The 21,551-nt window shown below is 35.1% G+C and overlaps 1 protein-coding gene across 5 annotated transcripts in view; it reads right to left on the bottom strand.

Annotated features, from left to right (window-relative positions):
- PDCD10 (programmed cell death 10) overlaps positions 1 to 21,551 on the bottom strand; it is a 42,712-nt gene that overhangs the window by 7,438 nt on the left and 13,723 nt on the right. For 2 of the 5 annotated variants that reach the window (XM_021702574.1, XM_044914916.1), the window contains exons 2-5: positions 17,095 to 17,305; positions 8,291 to 8,344; positions 3,212 to 3,329; positions 2,438 to 2,564 (exon numbers count right to left, since the gene is read on the bottom strand). In XM_021702574.1, coding sequence (XP_021558249.1) covers positions 2,438 to 2,564; positions 3,212 to 3,329; positions 8,291 to 8,344; positions 17,095 to 17,190 — 395 coding nt within the window. In that variant the 5' untranslated portion in view covers positions 17,191 to 17,305. The remainder of the gene's footprint in view (positions 1 to 2,437; positions 2,565 to 3,211; positions 3,330 to 8,290; positions 8,345 to 17,094; positions 17,306 to 21,551) is intronic. The other 3 variants (XM_021702576.1, XM_021702577.1, XM_021702575.1) reach the window with 2 other exon arrangements.

The raw sequence follows: 21,551 nt of genomic DNA, 5'->3' as shown, positions 1-21,551 counted from the left end.
AAAAAAAAAAAAAAAAAAAAAAAAAAAAAAAAAAAGAAAATACTGCTAAAATAAATGAAGAAGATAATTACCTTAAGTATGAAAAAGTAAAATATTTTAAAGAAAAAACAGTAACTGCACAGTACGTTGTGCCTGAAGGATAAGCCATTTTTTATTTTGGTGCAATTTTATCCACTAATTTGTTAAACAACTAACCATGGAGACAATATGTATCAAAATGTGTCAGTATGTATCTGTGATACAAATAATCACACCTTACCTATCTATGTTAATTTATACATGGTCTCATATATATTATCAACAAACTTTCCAGGGCCAATTATACCTCCTAAAATGGTTAAGAAATAAATTTTAATTGCCAATACTCTTAATTCAGTTGTGTGGAGTACACTCCAGAAAACAGAACTGAAATATTACTACTGCCCCATAAATGAGAGAAAAGCCCTTAATTCAGCCTCTGTCAATGACTATGGATAAGACTCTTAGGCTCCTGACCTCAACTTCCTTATGATTAAAATGTGGCTGTTTATACAGTGTTTTTCAAATATATCTCTCTTAAAGCCACAATGGGTTTAGCAGAGATGCCTTGGGGACTCCCTCAAAGGGGTAAGATGGTGTCAAAGTAGCAGGATGAGGGCTCTGGGCCTACCACACCTACCCCAGCTTCAACCACAACATTCTTCTCTCTCTTACCTACTGGCATTCTATATTAAGATATCCTTTATCACACCTCTTCCAGATAGCTAAAACTTTTTTCAATTACCAAGTTAGACCAGCATTATTCATCTCAGATTGGGAAGCAGCAGAGAAGACAATGGAGTGCATCTGCCTGGTTTCGAACCCAGATCTATCAGTTTACCAGCTCTGTGACCTTGGAAAAGTTACTTCATTTCTTCATCTGTTATAGCAGTGTTATAATAAGTTAATATATGTAAAATGCTTAAAAGAGCACTGAGAACGTAATTCTAATAAGTGACTACTATTATTAAGATGGCACTGATTCAATAAACCTCTCCTTCAATGACCCGACGCAAAATTTGCTGAAAATATTATTTTTAAAATGTCAGATCTTCATAGAAATGCCCCACGGATCATAAACAAATATATGATCATCAAAACAAATTAAAATGTTATTAAAGTATTTGAAAATTCTAAAAATAAGTTGCTTAAACAACTGTGCTTCACGTAACTGGCAATTTATCCTTTTATGAGCTAAACAAGTTTACTTTGTATTAGACTAAAAATAAAAAACCATTAAAACCATTGACTATCTTCCTTTTTCACACATTAAAAATAGTTAAAGGAAGTTGAGGCTTTCCTATAAAGGTAAAATATTTACCTCAGGATTTGTTCCCTGTGACATGAATTTTAGCTAGGCAATGAAAAATCTTTTTCGTATTTTCAGGTTCTCAATTAGAAGACCTAAAAGAGACTCCTTAATAGCTGGGTTGCGTACCCATCATAAACCAGTACTTTCTAAAATGGGATACTCTGCCCCCTATACCACTCAAAATAGGTGCCCAAACTAGCTAAAATAACATTTTGCAATGGGAATTACAAAAAATACTGTTTCCAAGAGATGAATGTTAACATTTACTACAAGCGAACCTCTTTCCATTCTTTAAAGATACGAAGTATGATGATGCGGCCTCTTTCAGAAAACAACAAAACCTGTGCTAAATCTTTCCTTTTCAGCAATTTTTACTTGTGGTTTCACCAAAAGGTTGCATTGATAGTGCAGCTCTAATTATTCCCAATTTTCTTCATAGTATATCCAGTGGGGCTGAAGAAAATTGAGACTGTTTACTCACCCAGAAATTATGTTTGGATTTTCCCCTGATTCTCCCACCCTCTTAACCCCTGAGGAGAGTGCCCCTGGTTTGAGAGCCACTGCTCAAGGATGACCCATCTTGCTGCTGCTCACGAGTCAGCCTTCTGGCCCCATGCGTAATCTCGGTCTTATTTAACCTGTATTCCAAAGGTAAGGATTTGGAGGTTTACAATTTGGCCAATATTTAAAAATGCTATTCAAGCCTAAGAGTATATTACTTATTCTAATAACTTATGCCATTTCTGCAACAAAAACAATACTGGTATCCTTTGTTACCAATACTATAATTTATCCAACTTCCCTATTTACTTTAATCTGACATTTACATTTTTGCATTATTTTTTGTAGTTCTAACTACATTCCAATTTATGTACATTTCATTCACTGTTTTTATATGAACATTTTAAAAAATTTTATCATACTCTAAAGCCAAATACCACAGCTTAGGAGTTAATAATCAAAATGCAGCATTTAAAAATTTCAAGTCTGATTTCAAATTAAAATTTCCATTTAATATTAATGTCGTACCAAAATAAAACACCTAGAATGAGTGGTTCCTTTGAAGTACTTTCAAGAAAAGAAGAACCAAAGCCAAAAGTTGCTTACTTGATTGTCTGCAGAAACCTCACTCTGTCATTGATCTCATCTGGGATCTTACTGAGAATTTGCTTAAGTGCTCGTGCCTTTTCATTTAGGTCCTGGAATTCTGGCTCTGGTCGTTCAATCATATACTCTGATAAAATAAATACATAAAAAAAACCATCATGCAACTCTCTGCCAAATTCAAGTCTACGAATTCCGAATGTTGGTTAAAGAGGTGGAGGGAGAAGAGAAAGGGAAAGGAAAGGAAAGACAAGGTTGCAAGGCAGAATTCATTAAAGTTCAACTTAGTTCAGAAATAATATTATGGCTCTTCCCAAGTGAAGGATCAAAAGATGAAAGACTAAACATTTTCAATTTGGGATAAATGGAAATTCAGTGAAATCTTAAACAAACAAATAAATAAAAGATAGGCTCAATCAAATTTACCAGGCCTCTGAAGCTATATTTCATAAGGAAACCTTAACGTAATGACATTCATAACAAATATAATGACAATATATATCTGTCAAGAGGGAAGAAGAGCTTAATAACCAACCTCTATATTGAATATGCAATGAGTTCATGATATCAAAATCCAAACAACCTACTAATATCTTCAGCACATTCTTGAAATCTCACTTAAAAACACACAATAATTTATATAGATGTCTGCCCCATTATCATCACAATAACAATAACAGTAAGAAAGGGGAGGGGCAGAAGACCCATTTGTCAAATAAAGACTTGGAGGAAGTGCTTTTCAACAACTGTAAGAAAATTAAATAAGACTCTGACTACCTTCTACATCATCAGCTGCCATTCGAAGAAGGGACTCTGTGAAGTTAACTTCTACACTTTTTTTCTCTAAAATTTTCATAATGATGTCTTGTGTAAGTCCTGGATTTTCTTTTTCAGCCTATAAAAAAGAGAAGGCTATTTTTAAAATACAGAAGCTTAATCAGCATTTTAAAGTCAAAACTTAATTGTTTAGAACCTGCTGGGAACCTCTTAGAGTAATCAATTTATGACAGCAGAAATCTTTGTAAAGTAGGTGTGGTAGATAGCATTCACTTATGTTTTGTCAGAGCTTATGCATCAGTGACTTCTTATTACAGCCATGGTCCCATTTGCCATTTGAACATAAAGTACTTAACATTTCCTATTTCTCCTCTACATTCACTTGCAATCAAACCAGTAACAAAAATAGAAATAAAGATTTTATATATTTTGGTAATCCATCAATTACTCTGTTCAGTAGTTTAAATATACTAAGGACTTTTAGCTTTTTTTCATTAGCTAATATTTCAACTTGAGGATCAAGCTGTAACTCATCTTACCAATACTTTGCAGATTCTTTTAAATGAACAATGTCAAGAAAAACAAAAATGAAACAAAAAGACAGGATTTCTTTTGCAGGTTTTATTTAAGCTATATAATCCTTTACTTTTCCATGTAATAATTTTCATTTCCTATTTTATTTCTGTAGCAAGAATATTTCCTTTTGTAGCAAGAATATTTGTAGCAAGAATAATTTACAGAACATCATTTAATCCTTTTGCTACCTCCTGAGCTTGTTTCACTGATGAGTTTGCATTACTTCTACGTTACTTACACTCACTAGGACACTAAAATCTTCTAGCCATCTCAAGACTGAACACAGAAGGGCACCTGGGTGGCTCAGACGGTTAAGCGTCTGCCTTCAGCTCAGGTCATGATCCCAGCGTCCTGGGATCAAGCCCCGCATCGGGCTCCCTGCTCAGCTGGAAGCCTGCTTCTCCCTCTCTTACTCCCCCTGCTTGTGTTCCCTCTCTCTCTGTCTCTATGTCAAATAAATAAAATTAAAAAAAAAAAAATCTTTAAAAAAAAAAAGACTGAACACAGAAAGTTATGAGTTTATCATAGTTAATTTTCAGATTTGGGTTTTCCCCAGTAATTCTGTCCCATTTTATTATTTTTTAAAATTTTGTATTGACACTCTAAGTTTGTTTCTTTTAGGATGCCTGCCAATTTTAATCATTATGCTGATGATTTCCTATCTTTTTTGCCCAATATTAAACAGCAAATAGAAACACAATTTATGATCCTAATCAGACAGCAATCTATTTGCTTCCATATGTGTCAAGCACATTTAACCTCTGCCTTTTCAATTCCATTCTGGTATCACTGCAGATCCAGTTTCTTCCTGTTCCTACTGCTCTGTCCATTAAAGTATCTTGTTTCTCATTAGGCTTCAAGTATCAGAAACTGAAAGGTTTTGGAATGGAATGGGAAAAGAAAATATTCACGTTTATCTCAATCCTGGGATCATTTTAACTGCTGTCATATGCTATTCAAGGAAATCATTTTGATAGATGATTAATAACAATAAAGTGTATCCTACTGAATTCCATTTCCTTTATAACCTGTTTTGATTTTTCCTTCCATGAATATATTTAAGATAGAAACTATTTTTAAAAAACAAGGGTTACCTTTAAAGGAAAAGTTGTACAAACATGGGCTAAGATGGTGTCAACATTATTAATTTGGTGACCTGCCACAAAACTATATACACTATTTAGATAAGTCAGCATTTGATAAAGTGGTTTATCTTCTTTCTCGAAGTAGCATTAAATTACCTATATAATGCATCATCTTACGAGGCAGGGGAGTACTCTCCATGTGCTTACAGAATATGCCAGCAGAACAATAATCTCTCTCTGATTAAGTTATAATAAACTGCCAAAGTCATTAAATGCTGAAAGCCTGAGAATAAAGTTTTCAACACCAAGTTGTGTGGAGCCCCAAACTGCCAAAACCAGAGCATTCTAGAAATCTTACAGAGTTCTCAGTTCACAAGTGTTCTTAGGGCTAAGAAAATAGTGGCTATGTAGTAGTTAGGTTCAAATAACCTCATAAGTACTCGTGTCCTAACTCTTAAGAACCTAGCAGGTTCTAAAAATACACAAATTGAAAGAAAAACATTTTATTTCATTCTTAAATAACCATGATTACTTATTAATGAGATGCATTCACCTGTTGGGCACTACACAATTTCTCAAATGTTGGAATTAGACTGGATCCTACAATCCTCATTTCCTATTGGGACACTGATTTTCTTGTGGTACTTACTTTTTATCACAGAAATGACCGAAATTCCAACTTTACAAAAATATGACATCACTGCAAGGAATGTAGCCCGATCTAGTATGTTGAAATTGCAAACTACCTCAAGCTAGCATAGTTCACACAGTGTCAGATGTTTAGTATCATTGTGTTCCTTTAAAGTTTTAAAATAACTCATAGCACTCTTCTGAGTTTGCTGTGGGGCCCCAGGGTGCCTCAGTACCTAGCTCAGGAACAATCGTCTTAGTATCTTCTGGCTGAAATCCTTAAGCTACTTACTTTTCATTTTAAAAGCCTTAAATTTACCCAATGTCTCTGACTGACAAAATAAATAGATCTGTGCTTAAATCGGAGACTTTTAACTATCTATACCTTCAGGTTTTCTCCCAGAATTACAACCTTGAATTCTGTGGGGATCCAATTTTTATGAAGAATCCCACTGTGAAAGAAAACTATCCCCAAAGGCAGTAACATCCACTCTCATGATTCAGTGATTCTCAACAGCACAACCTATCAGAACTTTCCACAGGGGAAAAGAATCAAAGAGAACAGACATCTTAAAAGATAATATTCATTAGTATTTTATCTTGGGGAAAACAATTTTAATCCCTTTTCTCGTGATAATAAAAATATCAAACCTTGATAAATGACACTTGTGGTCAAATAACTGGAAATATGGACATATATTTTGGGAATATTAATAGGGATATATGGGTGGGTGAGGCATTTATTTTATTTATTTATTTTTTGAGAACGAGAGAAAGTACGGGGAGGGGGGGAGAAGCAGAGGGAGAGGGAGAAGCAGACTCCCCGCTGAGCAGGGAGCCCCATGCAAGGCTCGATCCCAGGACCCCGGGATCATGACCTGAGCCAAAGGCAGATGCTTAACCGACTGGGCCACCCAGGCGCCCCTGGGTGAGACTCTTAAATTTTTCAAATAAGTTGTAGTTTTAAAAACACAAAAATCTTCATCTTCTTAATGCATACCCTTTTAATTCCATTTGAAATTTAACAAATTAAATATAATAATAAAAATCAATCAATGCAAAACTGACTAATTTATTTTCCTCTCAAAATAACTTCCACTTTGCCCAATTAACAATCAGTGCCATGGATAATAAAACTTATCCATATGTTAAACCGGATCTATCAAAGCACATACTTTAAACATACTATTTGCTTTTAAAATGTACTTTAGTGTTAAAACATCAGATTATATGTAAGGATATTTGTAAGAAAAAGCTTAATGAAATTTGTTATTTTATCTCTTTTAGAAATGACATTGAAGATATCATCTACTACTTCAGACAGAGTCCTCCTTATGATGATCCAGAGGAGAAATTTCTCTCTGTTCTTGCTATCAGAAAAGCTAAAAAACCGACTTTTCCTTATCAATACTATATTGTGCAATAGGTCGCCTTTCCTTCCTTTCTTTGGCCACAAAGAAAATAGCAAGTTAGTTTAAAACAGTTTCCATCATGCCTCCCTAATAACCAAATATGCCATTCCAGAGCCACACTGAAGCTCAAAGAAAAAAGAAAAAAAAAAAAAAATTGATGATACTGCTTCATTCCTTCTCTTCATTAACCCACTGATTTGTCAGAACATATTTTAATTAAGCTACTATGTATGAATACACAAGCACTGCATTTTAGAGTATTAATCACATCAAAATAGCTCTAATATAATATATACAATGTAAATTCTTGTGGTGAAGAGAGATGTCTAGTGACAGTATCTATCCTAGCAGTTAAGAGTGTTATCAATAAACAATCTTTGCCATAAAAAGAACAAGCTTGATGGATTTATACTTCTAATCCAATAAAACTTAACTATAAATTTATTCTAGATTTAAACATTAAAATACCTGAAATAGAAGTTATTTTAGATATTAATGGGAACAAACACACAATAAGTAAATAAAATTGAAGTTTTGGGTACCCTGATATGTACTGGGAAAGGAAGGGGGATGGATAAAGTTTTACATGAAAGAATACACCTAATATATAGAATAGGACTGTCTAATAGAAATATAACATAAACAACAAATATCATTCATTGTAATTTTAAATTTTCTAGTGGCCATGTTACAAAATAAGAAATAAGTGAAATCATTTTAAAAGTACATCCAAAATATTATCATTTCAACATATAATTAATACAAAATACTTATTACTGAGTTATTTTACATTCTTTTTCTTATACTAAGTATTCAAAATCTGGTGTGTATTTTACAGTTGGAGTACAACTCAATTTGAACTAGCAACATGTGGCTAGTATTTATCAAACAGTGCAGGTCTAGAGACAACAAAAAAGTTCACTCTGACAGAGTGACTTGGATGTATGTTTGCAAGGTACCCTTAATCTGACCCCCACACAGGTCTTGTTTTCCCATCAAAAATACTGTTTTATATTTATGTTCTATAATTAAGCAATATAAAGAACATCTTTTTGAGTTATAACTTTACAAAAATTTTTATCAAGTCAAATAACAGAAAAAGAAATTAAAAAATATACTCTAAAGCTAAAGAGAAAAGACTCCAAAGAAGTCAGTTTCCAAAACAAAGTATGACAAAAAGATGATTGCTAAGGAAACAGCATTTGTTTCAATTCACTTTTGGGAAATGTTTTAAGCTTTACAGAGTACACTAAAACAGACGTGAGACAGCTGAAGAGGTTTTCACTAAAAGGAAATAAAGTGGCAATTATCACATGGTATTCAGATTTACATACAACATACATTTTAATCATCATAACAAATTATTTGCACCTCACCTTAATGAAAGCTGCTCTCAGTGTCTGAGCTGCTGACAGGTTTACTCGTTCTAGCTGCAATATAAATTTTAAATCACTATTAATATCAATTTCCTCAGAAAAAGCACATTTCTGATATTCCATTCTACAGTAATAACACTGATAAATCCATCATTTGATCAACAAATATGACTGTGACCTTTAGGAAACAAATTCAGTATGTGTAGAATGAGGGTAAACTTTTGTACTTAGATAGTTAAATACATCTTTCTAAAACAAGGGATAGTAACCTGGCTTCAGATTTTTAGCCTCATCACTACTGGTCAAGATGGGAACAAACACAAGATGGGAACAAGTTCAGGAAAGCTCTTCAGATACACTTGCTATTTATTCTAAATTACCTTAATTCTTGAAATACACAGGTCATCTAAAATTTTCATTAGAAACCATAAGAAATTAAAGGATGTATGAGTTCTTCATTCTTTTTATTTTAAAAAACAAAACACACTCTACCTTAAAAGTAGATTTAAGATAAGCACAGAATGCAAAATAGTATCAAGTCCCTATAGAAAGAATAAACATATTTACTTCAATTACTGAAAATAAGGTTCGAGATCAACTCTCAATGCTCTGTTGCAAGTATATGGCAAATGGGGTGTGCACTGAATAGAAAATGACCAACACCAAGAAAACATTTATTATTTAAGATTTTTTGTATTTATTACCTTACTCCTTTTTAATTATTTTACAATCCCTCAGCCAGGGATTAAGTTGAGATTAGTCTATTTTATTAATTAGCAAACAGCACTGACAAAAGGTTTGATACTAAATAAAGACTGTGGATCATCTGTCCTCTATGTTATCTAGATTAAAAAAAGGTTACCTAAAATACTGAACCAAAAGTTCAATCCCAAAGATTTTAATTTTAATATCAAATATGTGAGGTTTACAATTTTGAAAGATACATGTCCTTATTATACACTTTACAGAATTCATTTTTCAGTGAGCAAAAAAAAAAAAAATTCCATAAAAATAATGCCATTTGTTGAAAAGTTAACTGCTAGGCTTAAAACAACTACCTTCAGTTAAATTCCTATTTTTTTAGTCCCTAAAGATTGGGCCAATTAACTCAATAAAGCTCAATGTGTATATTTTTTATTGGGGACAATATTAAATGTTCAAAAACAATGTTAACTTTTATAGGATTCTTATGCAAGTGGAATCTTTTTACAAAAATCTTAGGAACATATCATATCTTGCAATAAATATTCCTTTCAATCCCTCGAGGAAATAAATGTAAGTTTTCCTTTATAAACAACATATATACACATATACATATCTAAGGAATGGCCTACACTTTATTAAATCAATTTATTTTCTAAACAAGACAGAAATGCCAAGAACCTTATCTCCCTACAAGTTACGAACCTTCAGCAAAAAAGCAACAAAATGTGCCAAGATAAACACTTTATCTCCAAAAATAAATAAAAGGCCATTTAACTCAGTTTTTTACTTGGCTTCTACAAATCCAGTAAAATCTAACATTGCCTTAGTAGATAAAAGGGAAAACACAAGAGGACAAGGTAGGCAAATACAGCAAAAAAGCAACTATGTAAGTTTATAAAATTAATGAAAATATGCTGCCACAAATGAAAAATTTTCTTCTTCCACGGAATTCATTTAATTGTAATGAATCCTATTTAAGATTAAAATAATAATACAGCTCTTCTGATCTCAAGTTCTTGTTGTGTAAGGGAAGGAGAGGCAGACAGACAGGATGAATGTTTCCAGTCTGATAGGAACCATTTCCTTATTTGGGCTTACACCACACTCTGACCTCTTTGAAGAAGTCAAAGGTCTGAGTCAGATGTGTACCTTCAAGTATCTGCATCATTAACTCATTCTGTACTGCCCTGGCTGGTGTGTGAAAGGGTCAAGGCAAATAAAGGAGGCCCAGAATAGTCTGTGAAGAACTAATAAAATTAGCCAAGATAGACATCAGATTTCTAGATTAAGTTTACATATATGTGTCTTAGAAAAGAAAGGGAAAGGTCAGGCATATGCTAAATCAAATCTGTGAGCTGTGAAGCACCTCAACCAGAACTCTCCAGGGAGTCATTTTGGGATACATTATACACCCACATATCTTGCAGTAAACCCACTAGGCTTCATTACTCATATGATATCCCCACTACCCAGGAAGTACCAGGCATACAGGCACCTATCTACTTTTTGAATTGAACTTAATCTCTCAACCATAGATTTATCTAAATTGTTCTTCAATCTACTTATAATTTGCAGCCTGTAATACTTAGCAAGATATGTTTTTATCTTCCCTAATAAAAAGTGCTTCCCCTTTAGATCTTTCACTTGTGATAGATGATTTGATGATAAAACCACGTTCACCTTACCTTTCATGACAGTATAAGGTCCTGGCAGTATCCTAATAACAGTTATCATTTACTTAGCACCTATAATGAATTTTGTTATGTATTTTCATAGAGAGTATCTCATCCTCACAATCTGTAGCTATCATCATCTCTATTTTACAGAGGCAGAAATTCAGTTTGCATAAATTTATCCAATATTCAAGAGCTAGTGCATACAGAGGCAGGATTCATAACAAATCTGCCTGCCTCTAAAACCTGTGCACAAGCCACTTAATGCTACCCTGCCTCCCTGAATTCACCCTTCCCACACTGGCATCCACTCTCTCACTGAATCTCTTCAACTACTTAAGAACTAACAAATGCCTGAGTTTCTCCCATGTGTAAGAAAGTCAGTGTGAGAGATAAAAGAAATAGATTATAGTCCTGGAACCCCAAAAGATCAATTTAAGTAAGCAGCTACTTAATGGAAACTAATGGGATCACTGTCAGCTGAAGTAGGAAAAAAAAAAGTCTTTATGGAGGTGAAAGCTGAACTGGTCCCTGAAGAACACAGACTCTTAAAATCACCTTCCTGGTGGGGCACCTGGGTGGCTCAGTTATTAAGCGTCTGCCTTCGGCTCAGGTCATGATCCCGGGGTCCTGGGATCGAGCCCCGCATCGGGCTCCCTGCTCAGCGGGAAGCCTGCTTCTCCCTCTCCCACTCCCGCTGCTTGTGTTCCCTCTCTCGCTGTGTCTCTCTCTGTCAAATAAATAAAATCTTTAAAAAAAAAATAAAATAAAATCACTTTCCTGAGCCATTTGCAAACTTACGGTTTCTTCAGGGGTAACACATGTGGGAGGAAAGTTTTTATGTAAGTTTAGAACAGACAAGAATTTCCATTTTGTTTCCAATACTTCCACTAATTAGTCCAGTAATTTTTTTCAGCTTTTGAGGTAGCAGTTGTTGGCCAGGTTATCTTTAAAGAGACAATGCAATCATTTCTTAGTAGTAATTGATTCTGAATTCAGAGGAGGAGGAGGGAACATATGATTACGCCTTGCATTAATGGATATCTGGACAAGGAGAGGCTTTCCTTGGGCCTCAGCCATCTAGGAATTCCATGTCACCAGTAAAAGAGTAAAGGGCAAAAAGAGAATAAGCACAAGAGAACAGGGCACCTAATCTCATTTCACCAAAAAGGTAAAGAAAGTACCTCCTGAAGTCCCAGCTAGAAGGAAATAATAGGCTGGGGTGGACCTAACAGCAGGGCTCTCACCCCAACCTCATGTTCTGCCTACTCTGTTGTGTGAGCTCCTCCTGTAATTTATTCTTGATAGCTTCTGAGAGCACTATTAACTACCAACTTGTCAAATTTAACTCTCTAGAATGTTTATAAAAATATTTCAAAAGCTTACACATAATTGTGATTCCATAGAGAGTGCATTTATTGCATTGGTCCCTCCATTTATTGCACTGGTCCCTCCCTCCAAAGGTATCAGCTCATTCCTATACTTTATTTTCTAGTTATCAAGCCTGTCTCTTACACCCATAACTAAAAAAAAAAAAAAAAAAAATCCATGTAACTCTTTGGTTTCAAGTTTTATAGGTCTTGCATAAAATCTTTTGAAAGTATTCTTTCTTTTTTTAAGGTCAAAATAATTAGGTTAGTTGGTTCTGAATTATCTACTAATTTGGCTTCCTCAAAATCAGGCATGATTTCTCCATGCTGACAACCTTCTCCCCTCCCCACAAACACTATTAATCCTATTCTTTAAAAGGAATCATACATGGCCAAGACACAAGAAAAAGGGGTGCCTAGGTGGCTCAGCTGGTTAAGCATCCAACTTGATTTTGGCTCAGGTCATGATCTCAGGGTCCTGGGATAGAGCCCCTAGCAGAGCTGGGCTCCCCACTGAGCAGGGAGTCTACTTGTCCCTCTCTCTCTGACCTTCCCCCGCTCATGTGCGCACTCTTTTCCACTCTCTTAAATAAATAGATAAATCTTAACAAAAAAAAAGACACAAGAATAAAAGGTACATCTCTTATGACTCAAATGAAAATGAGGCAAGTCAGATAAAAAAAAAGAAAAAAAGCTAGAACATAAGTAGACAGACTCAAGAGGCCACCTATCAACTTTTGTGCTGCCACAAAGAAGAGAGATGCAGTCATGTGTTTTATACATAGTAAATGTTTCTAAAATAATCCGTTTCTGTGGTTGCCAAGTTTTCCAGCAAAAAACGTAAGCAGAGCCACCTATCACAAATATGTTTCATTAAAAATTGCTTACTAGAATGTAAAACTCTAGGGAATGCTCACAATTTTATCCAGAAAATTGCACAAAGACTTCTGAATAACAGCTCTAACACTTAACTACATGCCTGGTACTATTCTCAGTACTACAATATATTAAGTCATTTATTTTACAGAGTTATGAGAAATAAGTATATTACTGTTTATCATCAGTTTATAAACAAGGTCAGAAAGATAAGACTACATAGCCTAGAGTAAGGGGCAGAGCAGTAATTCTTATGCAAGATATTAACTACGATCACCTCTGGATGGAGGGACTGCAGGTAAAACCCACGCCTTCACTATGGAGAAGTATGTTTACTATGCTCCAATTCTGGGGTTTGATTTTTTTCTTTCAATTAAAAAAAAAGGATAGTTAGGTATGTGAAGTTGGAGAAGTATTCACAGATTTCATTTGCTTATTGGAAAAAATTAAGAGTTGCATACTCTGCTGAGTTGGCTGAAATAACTGTGTTGGATGCTTCTGAATATAATATTAATTACTTACTCAGAAGTACCATTTTTGTGTGACTTATAAACAAGCATATAAACCCTTGGTGATCTAAAATTCTTAGTTGTTTGCGAAACTGTTTATTCCTATCTCAAAACACAATACATATTTCTTCAGAAATTATACTTCACCTTAAAATAATTCCTCTAAAAAGTCACAGGAAACGATGATTCATGATGTATCCTTCCCTGGAATGAAGAATTGAACTACACCTCTCTCCTCCATACACAAAGATCAGTAGAAAGTAATACAGTACATGAGAACCTGACCTAAGACTTGTCATGACACTTCTATAAACTCACTATTTCATAAGGTAACCAGGAGACCTATTTCACAGTACATTTACAACACATGCAATATACTTGGACTCTGAACTCTGCAGCAGCTGATTAAATAAGAAGCCTGCTCCTTTCTCAGCTGTCTTGGCATAGCTTCATTAAGTTTAGCAAACATCAAACTCCCAAAATGCCATAAATAACTTTGCTTTGTAAGCTGGAGTAACAGTACTAAAATTTCCCAGATATAAGGATGCCCTACTATCTAAAAATCTGTTCTACAAGAAGACTTCCAGACTACCATTGCTACTACTATGAATGTTATGGTAAGGTGAGAATGGGTAAGTTTTTTTTAACTCTTCCAATACACTGTGGACAAAATTAAGTGTATCATTTAGCTCCAGAGTTAAACATTCATCCCTACTCTGGTACTACTTTCTGTAAGATTAATTTGACAATCATTTTATCTTTAAATCCGTATAGCACAGAAAAACAGAGCCAAACTAAATTCTAACTTCCCCATTAGTAGATCTGTAGAAAAATCTATGTTTGAACTACAGTTAAATACTAATGTTTAACTGACTAGGTATCTTATTTTAGATGTTACATTAATACACTGGAATGTCAGACAACAATGCTAGTGTTTTATTCTTCTCAACCACACACTTCACATTTGAAGGCACAATTATTTTATTCCATTCCTAAATCAAGCCCCAGATTTCATATCTCTATCAAAAAGGAGACCTACTACCACTATTCCTAAAAGCCTGTTATTTCTGAACACTTGTTTTTGTAACGTGACAAAAATAATTTTTATAAAAAGCTTGATACCATGATGTTAGATCATAAATTTGAGAGCTAGACCCTGACAATTTGACACAGTATCTCTCAGTCTGCTACATCTAGCCATTTCATTTTCAAATTCAGTTCTAACAATTCTTGAACCAACTATGAAACATTTGGCAACACGTTCTAATTCCGGGCCCATTAACCCACATATTTTTTAGATGTCATCTGGCAAGAATCATTGCCTTTATTTCTGGAAGAGATTTACCAGTCCATTCATAGCCTTTTTTCTTTCAAATTAATTTTTCTTACACATGAATAAATTAGAAAAGATATCTCAGTATTAATCCCAACAGTTCATTTTATCAGAATCTCATATCCTATATAACTATTTTCCAAAGCTAAGATTCAAATAAAATCCATTTTCCTTATGTAGGAAAAGATCACTCTAGTTGTTAGAAAAAAAAACTTCTCTCACTCCTCTTCACTAACTAGAGGATCAAACAGCTCTGCAATGTAAACTGCCCTTCCTTCAAGTAAAGACTCAAAATACTAGATAAATACAGAAATGCCCCATACAACTTGGCCCAAAAGTCCACAGGGGTGGCTAGCTATACAGACCCAAGAAGAGGGAGCACTTCTGGGTAGAACTGCCATAATGGTTCTTGAAGTACCTGAGAAGTTAAAACACTAAACATCAACATACATTACTTAATAGTTTCAGTGACTGTCTTCTTACCTCATACCTGGTACAAGGATAATTAAATAATGTATTTGCTTAAACATCTGTTTAAGATGTTTAAGAAAATAGTTCCCTATGGTTCTTAAGAAGAGGTATAATGCCTTTTTCTTTTCCACATCCTCGGACCCTAGCAGACTACTCAGCAAATAAATGGCTGACATTTAGTAAATATTTACTAAACAGAACTGAAGCACTTGCTTCTAACAGTAACTGTAGTCTTGTAATGAATGGGTACGTATTAGAACAAAATGGTGGAACTAATTACTGGGGTGTTGGCTATACCTGCCACAGATGGGTATTACCAGCCCTAAAAGAGTGCCTCCAATGCTTCCACAGTATTAGTATAACAGGGACAGGTTTTTCAAAAGATGCCTCCTATTGCTTCCTCTTTAGTAACAAAACTTCTTTCCCAACCTCCTTTGCAGGTAGGTGTAGTCATAAGACTAAGTTCTTGCCAATGAGATGTAAATGGAAGTCTTGTATAGGACTTTCAAAAACGATACTTGAAGGAAGCTTAATTGGCTGGAAGTAACACCCCCAATTCTATTCCATTTTTTTTGTGCCTTCCAGACAACAACTTAGGACATGATGAATGGAGATTCAGCAACTACCCCACATGCTGAGGTGACCTTGATAACGCAAAGTAAGCACTAGGATACTGAGTCATAATAACACTAGCACTGGACCACTTATCGCTATCATTTTTATGCAAGAGAAATAACTTTTATGCAAGCCACTGTTTTTTTCTTTTATGGTCACCAAACCTAATAACACTATTTGACAGATAGCATTTAGAATTTCAAAATGTATGTCTGAAATGGCAACTAGGTCTGTGATTTCCAAGTTGAAGAGGATGAATCACTCTCTATTGTCCCCAAGACTTAAGACCACAAATGCATCAAATACATTATTATTAAACCTAATAATGTGGGAGAAAGGGTTTTGTAATCCAGAATCTTACTCTAATATAAATACTTTACAAAAAGGAATAAACAGTCATTGGAAATGGTGAGGGTTTCCAAGTTACAGCAGCAACAATAAGGTCAATGGTGTTGACAGCTTTATAATTAGCAAAACAAAAACAGAAAGACCCTAATTAAATATACAGAAAGGCTAAGGCTGAAGCCACTGAATTTGGAATCCTAGATTTTAGTTCTAGATAATTTTATGAACACCATTTCACATATTAGGAACTCAATTCACTATTAAAAGGAGGGGCATGATTAAATTATTTCTAAGGAATTTCTAGCTCTAATTCTCTAAATTAAAAGAAAAACCGAAAATGTATTAAGTCCTAGAAAATTCCTCAAATAAAAAAGCAACTACATCTTCTCTAGATACTAAAGCAATGGTAGCTTCCATTTATCAGTAAAAATATGTTTTGTCTCTACTGACTAGAATTCATCAGGATATTTTTGTGCCTGCTCTTCTGGCTACCTAAAATGTGCTTATCCTGAACTCAACTGTCAAACCCTTACTTACCTCTTTTCGATCTTAGCATTTATGTCTCATCTTGAATGAGGCTGGTCCTGAACCCTAAAGTAGAGCCCACCTGCTATTTTATTGAACATACAATTTTTCGTGACTTCATAGCACTTACAACTTTCCATTTATATAATTACTTGCATTCTTTTATTCAATGTCTGTCTCTCCCCCTATAATGAAACCTCCAGATGGGAAGCAATATATCCAGGTTCCCCCTCCCTACTGTTTTATGTCCAGTCCTGGTACAATGCCTAACACACAGATGAAATTCATCTATGTATTTGTTATATGAAGGAACAAACAAATGAATAAATGATGCAGGCATCAAGAATTGAAGAGATCATATGAGAAATGTTTACCTACTTACCTCATTAAACACAGGATACATGACTGCATAGAGGGGCATAGAAACCATGGAAGTGGTCTCAGCTTCATTCTTCATCTCTTCCATTGTCATCCTCATTCAAAAGCCAACTACAGTAGAAAAAGCAGTGCTAAAATGCAGAGGAATCTTCATTCACTGCAGTATTTCTTTTCTCTTTTGTGATAAAAGAACAGGGCACAAAATATATACTGACCTGGTTAAAAGGGAAGAAAGAACAGAGATTTACTCTATTAAGGGAAAACTACAAACACCAATAACTTTCTTTTCCAGTGTCTCTATCTTATGAACAGCTGATTTGTTAAGGTATCTTACTTGTGAAGGTACCCCTGATCAGTAAGACATCTCTTTTCCTCCTCAGACTCAGGAATTTGCCCTTTCTTACAACTAATTTTCCCTCATTAACGAAGCTGTGATTCAAAAATCCACTCATCTTAGAGAGAGTGCTCCCTGAAGCACCATGGAATAATGATGCATCTAATTCTATCATACATACAATCAAAAAAGTTAATACAAGAAATTATCAACAAAGTGTATAATTACGGCACTTATACATAACATAAAACTATAACTGTGAAATACATAAAGCATAAATGTTAATGGAGAACTGCATTAAGAATTAAGAAAAGAGGGGCGCCTGGGTGGCTCAGTTGTTAAGCGTCTGCCTTCGGCTCAGGTCATGATCCCAGGGTCCTAGGATCGAGCCCCGCATCAGGCTCCCTGCTCAGCGGGAAGCCTGCTTCTCCCTCTCCCACTCCCCCTGCTTGTGTTCCTGCTCTCGCCGTGTCTGTCTCTGTCAAATAAATAAATAAAATCTTACAAAAAAAAAAAAAATTAAGAAAAAAGGTGTTTAGATTAAAATCTTCTTGCTAATAGTTCATTGATTTTGCCACCAAAAAATAACAACAAAAGCATAGCCAAGCACCAAAGATTTAAGACAAATCTTAAAACTGGGAAAATTCTATCAAATGTGTCTATTTGGGGGAAAAAATGTTACTTAATTTTGCCAGTGGTATTTCTGAATCTTTGTCCAAACCTGGCACAAAACCTAAGTAGAGAGATCCACAGACACTGACAGTTTGACAATATACTGAGAATTCAACAATATAAGAGAGAAATTTTGCCTTGAATAGTTGAGGAAGTATGTTGGTTTTTAAGAGAAAGCAACTGTATTTATTTCCTTTGCTAGGCTAAAAAATGAGCCTAATTACAAAGTAAGAGAGTAATATTAGTGACATATCTATATTTTAAACAATGTATATTGGTATATATATTTCAAAACCATCAATTTTGAATAATTTCTATCATTTATAAAGCATTTTCAGATTATAAAACATTTTTCACACACTTTTAGTCCTCACAATTACTTTACATTAACTGTCATTCTAATCTTATTTCAGGTTCTGAGATGATAAATGATTTGACCAAGAACACACATGCAGAGGCCCAAGACTTGATCCTAATACTCTCAATCCAGATCTAATAATTCCACATTAAAAAAAAAACAAAAACTAAGTTTGAAGTAGAGACAAAGAATCTCAGCTCATCTACCCAAGAAAATACCCAGAAGTTATTCATTCACTGAATAAATGTAGGCTTAGCACCTACTCTGTAAAAGATGCAGTGGGGGGGGGGGGGGGGGGGGTGATTAAGATGTGGTCCTAATCATTAAAACTTATCTGGGCCAGACTGTGGAAGACCTAAGCAGTTTGAAAGATACAATCAAAGGTCTGAGTACGCAGAACTTCAAAAAGCTCTAATAACTTATCCCATCTGAGAACTGCTTACTATCCTTCCATAATCCCTACCAGTGAAAGGGAACTTGACACCTACAGAAACCGGCTAGTCCCATTTCTGGTAGTTCTAAATATGGAAAGTTTTTCGTTTTGGGGCTACAAGCTGCTCACTGACCTCACAGAACCAAATCAATAAATAAAAATAAGAAGGCCAATTCCTAAGTCTTATTCTATAGGGTAACAGAAAGCCATTACCTGATCAGATCATTTATTTAAGCGGATTGCTTTGGTCATACTGTTAAGGATAGAATGGAGGAACATAACCTGATGGCAGGGGAAACTTAAGAGACCTAGTATAGTTATATAAAAGACCAACCAGACCTGAGCAAGCAGCAAGAGGAAGAAGGTAAATAATCAATTGTGACCCTGCTGTTTCTAATTAACTACTTAACTGGCCATTCAGTAATCTACTTTTCCACTTTAGAAATAAATTGTGAATACTTTTTCATATTAAACTTGGAACAAAAAAGAGGGGCTGAAATGCAGGGATAGTAGTCAAAATGAAAATGATGGATACTGGAAGCACAGTATAGACAGTAATTGAAGGCATCAGTATCAATGGGAAAAAAAAAAAAAAAAAAGAGAGAAATAGCAGAACAGGGCCAACACCAGAACTTGAAGAGCCATCTCATGGGGTAACAGAAAAAAAATCATTCGTTTATTTAACAAATATTTATCCATTACCTATACAGAATTAGGCCTAGGACTAGCTACGGAGCAGTGAACAAGACAAGACAGTCTCTGACCTCATGGAGCTTATACTATGAAAGGAAAGCCAGAAAGTGAACAATTGTCAGTATCAACAAGGGAGAAGTGCAGATGCTATACTGCTATTGGAGAACTGGGTGACAGAACCAGCATCACAGAAACCAGGTGTTTCAAAGAGAAGGTGGTCCAAAGTTTTAAATGCTCCCGAGCATGGACAGTAACTTTTAAAAAATGATTGGATTTCTTGATGCGGTCATGAATAATGCTGGAAGAGTAATGTCACTTGTATACCGGGAGCAAGAACTACCTATCTGTAGGAACTGAGACAGTGAGCTGGTGAGAGAGGTGATCTCAGTAAAAAGGAGGTGAATTCCTAAAGTAGGCTCAATTGGATTATTTTTGTCTTTTACTCTTTTGAACATGTATGTATCCCTGCATATATAAAGGCAGACAGAAGTGAAGGGATCAGTAAAAGTAGCCAGAGTCACTCAGAATTCCTGCTGGCACCTACCTATCTACCCCACTAAACCTGTTCAAATACTTAATTTTTACTTTTGTAAACAGTGGCATTGAAATTTTTTTTAATTGTGTTGAATCAATAGTATTGTTCCATGTCAGGAATTTCACTTAAGATACTTATGATCTAGGGGCGCCTGAGTGGCTCAGTCGTTAAGCGTCTGCCTTTGGCTCAGGTCATGATCCCAGGGTCCTGGGATCGAGCCCCGCATCGGGCTTCCCTGCTCTGCGGGAAGCCTGCTTCTCCCTCTCCCACTCCCTCTGCTTGTGTTCCCTCGTTCACTGTGTCTCTCTCTGTCAAATAAATAAATAAAATCTTAAAAAAAAAAAAAACATATTTATGATCTAAATTTAAGAAAAACCAAACATATATATTTCTTGCCTCTAAGACTAACTTACAGTACTATCAGCTACTATTTGTCATCAAAAAGAAAGTATTATAGGGGTGCCTGAGTGGCTCAGTTGGTTAAGCATCTGCCTTGGGCTCAGGTCATGATCTCGGAGTCCTGGGATCAGCCCCGCATCTCTCTCTCCCTCTGCCCCTCCCCACTGCTCATTCTCTCTCTCTCTCAAATAAATAAAGTCTTTAAAAAAAAAAAGAAAGAATTACAGCAATATTATGAGCTAAATAGGTGTCTGTCTTACATCATACTAATCTACCTTTTAATACTGTTCCTATGGAAAATGTTCCAAAGAACCAGGTTACAACTGAACTTCTCAGAACACACATTCACAAACTGGGGCCACTCACAGTTTCATTAGTGTTTATATGAGATTAAAAATCAACAATCTCAATAAGACTTTTTAAATATGCCAATTTTAGTTCAGGTTAAAATATGCTGTCATTCCTTCTACATGCTTCTTTATTTGAAATGGTTCAGTGGACAACCTGCAATTACTCCAAGCAACAAAGAGCCTGTTAACCTGAAGAGCAAGGGTCAACTGAGCTGAGCAAGAGCTTGAGTCCCTGCCCCTTTGAGAAGGTTTCTTACTTTCACCACGGGTAACATCAGGCCCAGGGCAGCTGGGCAGCACATTACCAAAGTTTCAGCTCTCTAAGGGATACTGGTTTCTGAGGTGAGTGCTGATCATGCATACAGAGCCAACTAACAATTAGTAACTCCAAATCCCAAATCTGGAAAGGCCTTAAAAAGTCACCTCATCTACCATGTAGTACAATAGAAACCACAGTCCAAAAAATGACTTGCCATGATTATAATTGCTAAGTAATAATAAATAATAAAAATTTAATGTGGGTATAGTGGCAACACAGCAAGAGCTACTTAGTTTCCTATTTCCAATGTGTTGCACTGGGGGAAAAGCTTTCATTTCAAAGCAAGCTTTGTTTCCTGAGAAGTTAGCATCACAACATTTTTAAAAAACCAGAACTATATGGGCGCCTGGGTGGCTCAGATGGTTAAG

This window comes from Neomonachus schauinslandi, chromosome 1 (assembly GCF_002201575.2).
Source record: "Neomonachus schauinslandi chromosome 1, ASM220157v2, whole genome shotgun sequence".
Classification (NCBI taxonomy): domain Eukaryota; kingdom Metazoa; phylum Chordata; class Mammalia; order Carnivora; family Phocidae; genus Neomonachus; species Neomonachus schauinslandi.
This window is presented reverse-complemented; position numbering and strand designations above follow the sequence as displayed.